Source organism: Grus americana, chromosome 3 (assembly GCF_028858705.1).
Source record: "Grus americana isolate bGruAme1 chromosome 3, bGruAme1.mat, whole genome shotgun sequence".
NCBI lineage: Eukaryota > Metazoa > Chordata > Aves > Gruiformes > Gruidae > Grus > Grus americana.
The window spans coordinates 45446510-45455252 of record NC_072854.1 but is presented as its reverse complement, the minus strand read 5'-3'; the positions used below and the strand labels follow the sequence as shown (position 1 = coordinate 45455252).

Here is an 8743-nt window from a genome sequence, read left to right as displayed (position 1 = left end):
TTACCAATTAACTCGCAAAGCAATATGCAGCAGCGCAGCAGGAACCCTTAGTTTTGCGTGTGCCTTAGCGTGAAGGCCGCCTTTGAGCTCTGGTTTTCCGGTAGCTCGGGGCCCTGGGCAGCAGCGCCCGGGTGCGGCCTGCGAAGAGCAACGGGGCAGCCTCTGCGACGGGCAGCGCCGATTCAGCTGCGATGGGTCCCCAGAGGCAGCGCTCAGGAGTTGGGCTCAAGCCCGGCCACCTCGGGGGCCCAAGGGCTCAGCTGCGTGCCACAGGTGCGTGGTGCAGGCCCTCAGGCGTGAGCAGTCTGGTCACCTGGGCCTCCCCCGCGCCTCCGGTGTGTTACTTGGTCATGAAAGAGACCGAAAGCCGATGGCTGATGGCTGCGTCTTCCCCACAAGCCGCTGCGAAAGCACTGTTTTCCTGTGCCAACACAGGCAAGGATCAGGTCCGTGCACAGGGGTAACGGGGCATAAACTTAAATCACTGTGTTAATTTTCAGCAGAGCTTCCAGGTGAAGCCATGGCTTCCATTTTATAAAATAAATGTTAATAAAATTTTAATATTCCGGGTATATTTAATAAAATACTCTAAACGGCGGCGTTGCCCCGCTGCCGACTTCCCCCGCCGCACCCGGCCGTGCAGCCCCACAACGTCTGCCACAGCAGCAGCCGGAGCCTCCCTCGGGCGGCGGTGGGAGACCCGGACCAGCACCGCCGCGCTGCGAGGCCGCTGGCGGGGGCTGAGGGCCGGGCCCCAGCGCCGGTCGGAACCAACCTTCCCGGCGCCCGCCCCAAGAGGCAGCCGGCACCGTGTCGCCGCCGCACGCCCGGCGCTGGAAGCGGGGCGGGGCCAGCGCGGCGCTTCGGCGGCGGCCGCGACGATGTGGGGCGGCAGCGGGGCGGTTCGCGCTCTCACCCGCGCCTTCGGGCGCCGGCGGGCGGCGGCCGCGCTGCTGGGGGCTGCGGGCGGTGAGCAGGCGGGCGCGGAGGGCGTGGGCGGGAGGGCCCCGGCCCGGCAAGGTGCCCGCGGGCGGCGGGGCCTGGCCGGCCCGCGTCGCTCCCCGCGGCTGAGGTGGCCTAACGGGGTGTCGCTTCACCAGCCCCCTCATGGGGCCCGAGCAAACCTCCCTCCGGCTTCGACCTGGCGGTTGTTTCTGGCAGACCCTGGCGGCGTCCCCCCCGGCCCCGCCGACCGGCCTGGGCTCGGCGGCAGCGGCCTGGCCGCCGGCGGTCTGCTGGGCTACGACACTGCCGCTCAGCCCCCACAGCAGAGCGGTGCGTGCCTGCGGCAGCACCCACCTGCCGTTCTCACCGGGTGCACCGCGTTCGTGCTCGCAGTCGTGCTGCTAACGCTGCTCCATGAGCCAGCCTAACGCTGAGCCAGCCTAACACTGAGCTAGCCTAACGCCAGCCTGTCAGGCCTCGTGTGACAAGCCATGGTGGGCTCTCCGCAAGTCCAACAGCTCTCCCGAGGCAGACGTCTTTCCCCTGCATCCTCCTTTGGCCCCCGTGCAGCCCTTCAATGTGATTGCGTTCCCAAGGGTATCTGTAGATCTCTTCATTGCTCACTGTGGCCTAAAATCACCTTGAGGTGGCCATTACTGTGGGGGCAATGAGGTGTCGCTGTGGTTTGGGGTGACCAGGCAGCAGCTGGATCGCGGGCGAGTGTGCGTTACGCCTGGCAGAGCCCGGCCGTACGTGGGCAGAGCAGAGGCGTGGAGAACAGTTTTTAAGATGGTGTCCTTGGCCTGTCTCTGCACCATCCCTCAGGTTTTCTTGTGTTTTGTTACCAGTTCATATGATACAAAATGCGCGTGCAGACTTTTATTTCATATTCCGGTATGTCATGAAACAGGAATCAGAGCCCAGTATTGATAACTCTGTGTGTGTGTACACATAACTTGTGGTCAGAGTAAACATTTTGGTGAAATTCTCACTAACTGAAACATTTCAGCTGGGTGAAAAGTTCCTTTTCATTCAGGCTCTGAAAAATGTCATTGTACATAATTTGAGAAGTACCGGGGTGGTGAACTAGCATATGCTCTTTTATTTAATCCCCGTGTGCTTCCTAAGTACGATAGCGAGCAAACGTGTAAAGATTTGCATGGTTAGTATTGTTGTTCTAGAGCAGCTTTGTTAAACTAGGTTTTTTGCCTGTGAGTTCTCATAAAGCTGATGTTTTCCATTCAGTTGCCTTTCTTTTATTTATGCAGATGACCATGCTGATCTGTCTTTTCAGACAGGTGTGAGAGGCACCCTTCAGAACTACAACTGGAAAATACAGCTGAAATCAAGTAGTACTCTGCCTGTCTCTCTGACTGAAATAAAAAGCAGCATGTAAGTATTGTATCTAAAATAATCCTGTGTGATAAGAACTACCATTTTCTATAACAATTTTACTTTGTGACAGTGTCACGTGAAGTAATTTTTAAATCTCTCAAATGTTTAAGTGTTTGATGTGGCCTATTTTTGTTTTATTAATTACTAAGAAATTACAGGTATGCAGCCATCTGTTTTGGAAGATACTTTATACATACAGTGCATAAAATCTGCTGTTTGTTTTTAGTCAAGTATAACTAGAATCTCTAAAGGAGCACAAGCTTTATCTTTTTTTTTTCTGATGCAGAATTTTTTTTTCACATATTTCAGCTGACATGAAGTATCAATATTAGCTTTGTGACATTCATCTTTTGTTATTTAGGCTCACCATGAAGAGACTTTTCAGCACTTCACACTCATCAGTGGATTCAAAGGAAATGAAAAAATTCCAGCTCCTTGCACATAAGTGGTGGGATGAAGAAGGAGAATATTCAGCCCTTCATTCTATGAATGATATTAGAGTGCCATTTATTAGGTATGGTTTTTGGAGACAGATTGGGTTTTTTTTAAATATGTACTATTTCTGCATAACCTCAGAAAACATTGTAAAAGAAAAACGATTACCAGTACTTAAGATAACTGCATATTGCATTTACTAAACCACCTTGTGTGTTTGCTCTTAATCACATCCGTTTTATTGCAGAGATACTCTGTTGAACATGAGTAGTAATTATCATCTAGGAAATCCACTTTCTGGAGTAAAGATTCTTGATATTGGCTGTGGCGGTGGACTGCTAAGTGAGGTAAGAAACAGCGTGCTCTGGTTTCTCTTGTTAAAAAGCGTACAAAGTATTTGAATTGTTTTACTATTACACTGCTCCAAATAGGACCTTTTCTCTTTTATGATATATTAGTTACTGAATGTTTTGGAATGCTGTGTGTTCTGCAAACCCTATAGAATAATTGGTTAGCACAGTGGTGGTGCTTTACAGAACAGGAGGGAATTGGTAATGAGAAATTCTAAAATTCTGAGGTTCATCAGAAAAACAAGATTTCAAATGCTGTAAAGAAATACAGAGGGGATGAATGATGTAAAAGTCTTTGAGTATTCCTCTGGGCAGTCACGGTATGAAAACAATTTTTTTCTTAACTTACAAGCCTAGACAAGAATATTTTAATTATGACAATCCTCGTTATCAAATAAGTATCTTCTATTATAAACTTGTTCTTACACGTTCATTTCTTTGAATTGCTTATCTTCATTTTTTTCTATTGGGGGATGGGGATTCTCGCCTTCACTTTGATCTCATGGGAAAAGCATGGAATAACATCAGACACCTGAGACATACCTCCCTTCTGTCAGGAGAGGTGCTGCTGGTACAAGGGCTGACGTTCCAGCACCTTCCTGAGGAGTCTGCACAAGCTCGGGACCAAGATGTAACTGTCTGTGGTGGAACCCTTTGGCCGCAGAGGCTCTGAACAGTGTTGTGTCCTATCAATGGACTAGGCATGGTTTGCAAATTTAGGATTACAGATCTGGCTGACTAACTCTGGGAACTTCATCAGCATCTGTTACAAAGGGACCTGAATCTCTCCCTGTGGGTTTTTTTTTTCTTCTTTGTTTTTGTGGTTTTTTTCTTTTATTCTGAGTAAAACCCTGTAGTCTTGTGAGAGCCCGCTCTCCAACAAGGCTGGCAGAACTGGTGTGCTGCATCACCTTCTCAGGCTGAACTTTCAGGTTGGAATAACATACATGTGGTCATGTTCTGTACCGTTTCAGTTTCAAAAGAGGTGATGGCTGAGGTGTTAACCCATGAGTAAGAAGACACTGGAGAAACTTGAGTGACAGCCAAGCCTGATGCTATCCTAGTAAACATGAGTGTTTAGTTCTCAGCAGTGAGAAAGTCCCAGAGATAATCATATATTAAGTAACCATTAAAAAGATATGAGGATTTACCATTACAGGTGGATGTTGAAGAAAGTAATGACAGTAATTAAATATGGCATTGTCTTCCTCCCTTTGTTTTTCCTCTGTCGCAGGGTAGTAGTGGAAGAAGTCTTTATTTGGTGTAACAAAACGGATTCAGAACAATTTATTCTAAAAGACAATTTAAATGTGTACACTCTAGTATAGCATTTTCTGAGAAAATTAACGCTATCTCCCTGAAATCTAAGGATTTTATTACTTTAATAACATTTAAAATAAAACTGCTGGATCAGAGCTCATCATTTACTGTCGTTTGTCTTATTCTCTGGTAGATGTTTTCTGCATCATGTATGTACATTGCAAAGTTGCAGAAACCTTTAAGTAAATTGTTTTCATGCAGACAATAAATTATCCTCTGTATTATTAGCCTCTAGGTAGACTGGGAGCTTCAGTTACTGGAATTGATCCTCTGGAGGACAACATTAGAACAGCAGATCAGCACAAGTCATTTGATCCAGTCCTGGCCAAGAGAATACAGTACAAGTCCAGTTCACTGGAGGAGATTGTGGAAGAGTCTATGGAAACCTTTGATGTAATTGTAGCTTCTGAAGTAGTGGAGCATGTGGCTGACCTTGAAATGTTTATTAAGTGTTGCTCTCAGGTGTTAAAGGTAAGAGAGTTTTTGCTTTCATTATTAGGAATATTTATTCTTTTTTATTATTAAGGCTTTCATTTGAAGGCATGTGAAAACATCTAAATCTGCATTGAGTCCTCCACCTTGAAGTGCTTGAGATCTGCATCATACTCCAGAGGTGCCTTCCATTCTCCTCCATGATGAAAGTACATCTTCCCAACTTCAGTAACTAAAGAGGAAATTTATTTCCCTAACCCTGCCTTAGAAAAGCATTAATGGCATCACCTAGCATTGCAGTGTTGCTTTGCATCAGCTCTTGAGAAGCCTGGTTGCGTCTGATTTCACCTAGTGAGAGAGAACGTGCAGTTGATGGGTGGCTGGGGCTCACGCTGCATTGAAACTGACTGTAACGATGTTTCTGGCGCATAAGGTTTTATTCCAGCTCTAGCATCATGCCAGATGTACTCCTGGATTGCTTTTAAAGCAGTCATAGTTATGCTTGGAGATAATCAGGTGTTGATTTATTCCTCTTGATATTACTTCATTTGCGAAGAAGGACGGTAGGCCCAGTACATAAACAGCAGCTCTCCTTTAATCTCTTGATTTATTATTCTGGTCACAAGAAGGAATATAGGTTATTTGATTGGAAATTTTGACTGATTTTGAGCCTGTTGGAGACATAGAAATTATCATTTATTTCTACCAAACGGTCTCTTAAGTACTTAAAGTTAATGTCTGGCTTTCTTTTTTGACCCTGTAATAATTAAAAAAAGTATGGCATTCAACAGTCTGAAAAATTAAGCAGTATTGCACATTTTCCTCTAGTTTTAATGTTAAAAAGTGTTTCTTTTTACAATAGGTGTTTTATGTACCTTACTGCCTTTTATTTATCCATTTCCTGGGCAATGTTACATTATAAGTTACTTTGTTAGATGCTTTTTGGGCATGGAAATGGTTTTCAGACCATCCAAGACTTTGATTATGTTGACTCTTTGAGGACTACTGAGTCATACTGCTAGAACATTATATTCTTTATTGTGTTTAAATGGTATACTTGTAAATACCTATCCTGGGATGAAATTAGTTCTTACTCTTGCTGCAGTAGACATGAAGGTAGACAAATTATGTGTTTTAATGTGATTATATTTTTTACAAAAACCCATAAATATTCTTCTAATTGAACATTTTAATCTTTTAATTAGCCTGAAGGTTCTTTATTCATTACTACAATCAATAAAACACAGTTGTCCTATATCCTGGGAATTGTGGTTGCAGAAAAAATAATAGGCATTGTACCAGAAGGAACACATGAGTGGGAGAAGTTTGTTCCCCCTGAAGAGCTGGAGCGCCTGCTGGAATCACGTAAGTTCCAGGCCAGATGATGGGAATGCAGAGATATCTCCAAATGGGCCCTGTAGAAATGGGAAGGGGATAAGCTTGGGGGGGTGACTGTTGGCAGCAATACACAGCTTTTCCTGTGTGAGTTACCAGTCATATACTCTGAGTATCAGTCCTGGTCTGAAGACACTACTGCTTACTGGATTTTGCATACAATAAATAAATGGAGTCCTAAGAATGCAGAGATTACTCAGAGAATATCACTGTTACAGCTGCCCCGTGTTTGATAGTCTAAATAAAAATGCCAAAGTTTTCCATCCTGTTCTGGTGATAGAACATACACTCTGAAGTCATTCATGTGCTCTAGGTCAGGTTTGAGAAAATAACTGTGTTGGCACTCCAGAGCTGCACTGCTGCCACTGCATTCTTTGCTGTCTTTCCCTTGGGAGAAGGTGTTTCTATCTTCGGTTGCTGTTCCATGTTCTTTATTGATATTATGTTACTAAAAGATTTCTTCAAAAAGGTGAAGATGAATCCTGCCACAAATTCATTAGTCAATTCTCAAGAAACTGTGTGATACTGATTTGAAGAAATAATTAAATTGCCCTGGTTTGATTGCTTTTAAAAGAGACAAAGCACTGAGCTGGGAAGAGTTCTGCCCATTGACCTCCTTCCCTGCAGTTGTTTTAAAACTCTCTCACCAAATATTTCACTTTAGTTCACTGTAAAGTAGCTGAAGTATGAGTTGAGCTATTATCTTGGCAAGGGCTTTTCCTGGCACTTTGCAGTGATGCCATAAGGAACATGAGTAATACAGCTTCACATGCTGGTGGTTCTTTCCATTCTGCCTTTGAAAGGAGAAGCAGGTGCAGTGGAGTGATTTGGTTTGATAGGGTGTTTGTTTTTTGCCTTCCCTCATGTGTTGTGCTGGGACACAGCAGAGCCATGCAGCAAACAGAGAGCTGCTCAGCAGGGAGTACTAAATCACTGTTTACTTGCACCAAGTCCTAAATGGCATCTTTCTTATATTTTCCATTCCTACGGGGAATCTGCAGAATCCTTCCAAAGATATGCTCAGATTTTTGATGTTGAAGTGTGTGATGTCAATTTGAAGAATATCTCCACCTACAGAAAACGTTACCAGTCACGCAAATATGGTGGTGTGACGTTGGGGTTTCTAACGTACTGCTTTGCAGTGGCTCACCATATAGCATGCTAATGGTGCGTGGCTAGCACAGAGCTATTGCTGCTGCTGCTGCAGCAGGACCGGCTGTCACCAGGGATGCCTGTTGCCACCGCTTGTGGTGGCGCCTGACAAAGGCCAGCTTGTGAAGCGCCGCTCCCCAGCTCGGAAGAAGGAGCATGTTTCAGACTTGCTGTTCTAAAGGGTTTGATGTTGCAGTGACTTACAATATTTAAGAACATTTGTTGCTTTATGGCTTCTTTCTTTTCTAGATGGCTTTTCAGTCAAGACCGTGAATGGGATGTTGTACAATCCCTTCTCAGGGTCGTGGAGCTGGATGGAAAGCACGAGCATTAACTATGCAATGCACGCTGTGAAATCTGGGGCTCAGGGACAGACAAGCCCAACAGATGCCCTGTCAGAGATGGAAAGTGAACAGCCCTCAGCCACAGCTGGCACTACCCTGTGACTGTCCTAGATGTGTGGTGATGGACTGCCACCAGGAACAGAAAAGGTTTTACCCAGATGGACATAATAAAACCTTTTTTAACAACAAGCTTGCGGTTTGCATTAATAATGCTTATGCTATTTTTGGCCAAATATTTTAGGGCAGTCTCAGAAAAAAAACAAGTGCCCATTATCTCAGGTATCATATGAGACTGAAATGAGCAAGGCTTTTAAAGAGTAAATATTTTTATAAGAAAGTAGTTTCAAATTGTTGGACAGGGAAATGCAAATTATTGTGTCAGTACCTTGGAGGAAGCTCTTATATGTGATGGCATTTTCAGTCCCACTAGGAAAACTCAGATCTCCATAGAATAATAGCTTAAATGTACAATGACTTTAAAAACACAATAGTGTATGATAAATAAAATGCCTCAGATATTTAAGTTACTGGCCTGAGTCAGTTAAAATAGACAAAACACTTAAAAACCACAAACACTTGTTTCTATATTATGCCTTCTCCATGAGAGGACAAAGAAAAAAGAGCAGCAAACCTGTTCTGTTGGGTCATGCTATTTCTACAGTTGACGTGAGCTAACTGTGCAGTGGAACAAGATGACTAGACCAGAGTGCCTCAGCTGTCTGAAACTTCTTCACTATAAATGTACTTGTATCTATGCCTATTATTTCAGTGTTCTACCCAAGTAAAGGGAAGTAAAAGTTTCAGGTAAAATTTTATGAAGCGACCAGAGCTTTCTGCTAGAAAAATGATACACTGGTGGTCTGTCCTAGAATTGACGTGCCATACCTACTCAGTCTTAGAGTCCTAGTGCCACGTTAAGGAAAAGTGTTGATCTGCAATGCAATAGGACTTTCTAAATAAAATGTCTTGAGTGTA

General features: G+C 44.3%; 1 protein-coding gene across 3 annotated transcripts; it reads left to right on the top strand.

Moving 5' to 3' along the window:
• The first annotated feature begins 834 nt into the window (after positions 1 to 834).
• On the top strand, positions 835 to 8743 carry COQ3 (coenzyme Q3, methyltransferase). 3 transcript variants are annotated; one of them, XM_054822277.1, is made up of 7 exons: positions 835 to 969; positions 2214 to 2337; positions 2702 to 2854; positions 3023 to 3122; positions 4674 to 4916; positions 6083 to 6242; positions 7674 to 8743. In XM_054822277.1, exons 1-7 carry the CDS (start codon positions 882 to 884, stop codon positions 7868 to 7870), a joined length of 1065 nt encoding a protein of 354 aa, XP_054678252.1. In that variant the 5' UTR covers positions 835 to 881; the 3' UTR covers positions 7871 to 8743. The 3 variants fall into 3 exon arrangements, with proteins under 3 accessions (XP_054678252.1, XP_054678254.1, XP_054678253.1); XM_054822279.1 differs by having other exon boundaries at positions 841 to 969; positions 2240 to 2337; XM_054822278.1 differs by having other exon boundaries at positions 851 to 969; positions 2244 to 2337.

What these genes read in the sequence shown, in the direction of transcription:
- COQ3 (XM_054822277.1), top strand. Translation starts at nt 882, where the DNA reads ATGTGGGGCGGCAGCGGGGCGGTTCGCGCTCTCACCCGCGCCTTCGGG. An exon ending in ACTGAAATAAAAAGCAGCAT is followed by an intron (nt 2,338 to 2,701) that starts GTAAGTATTGTA and finishes TTTGTTATTTAG; the next exon opens with GCTCACCATGAAGAGACTTT. An exon ending in GGAGCGCCTGCTGGAATCAC is followed by an intron (nt 6,243 to 7,673) that starts GTAAGTTCCAGG and finishes TTTCTTTTCTAG; the next exon opens with ATGGCTTTTCAGTCAAGACC.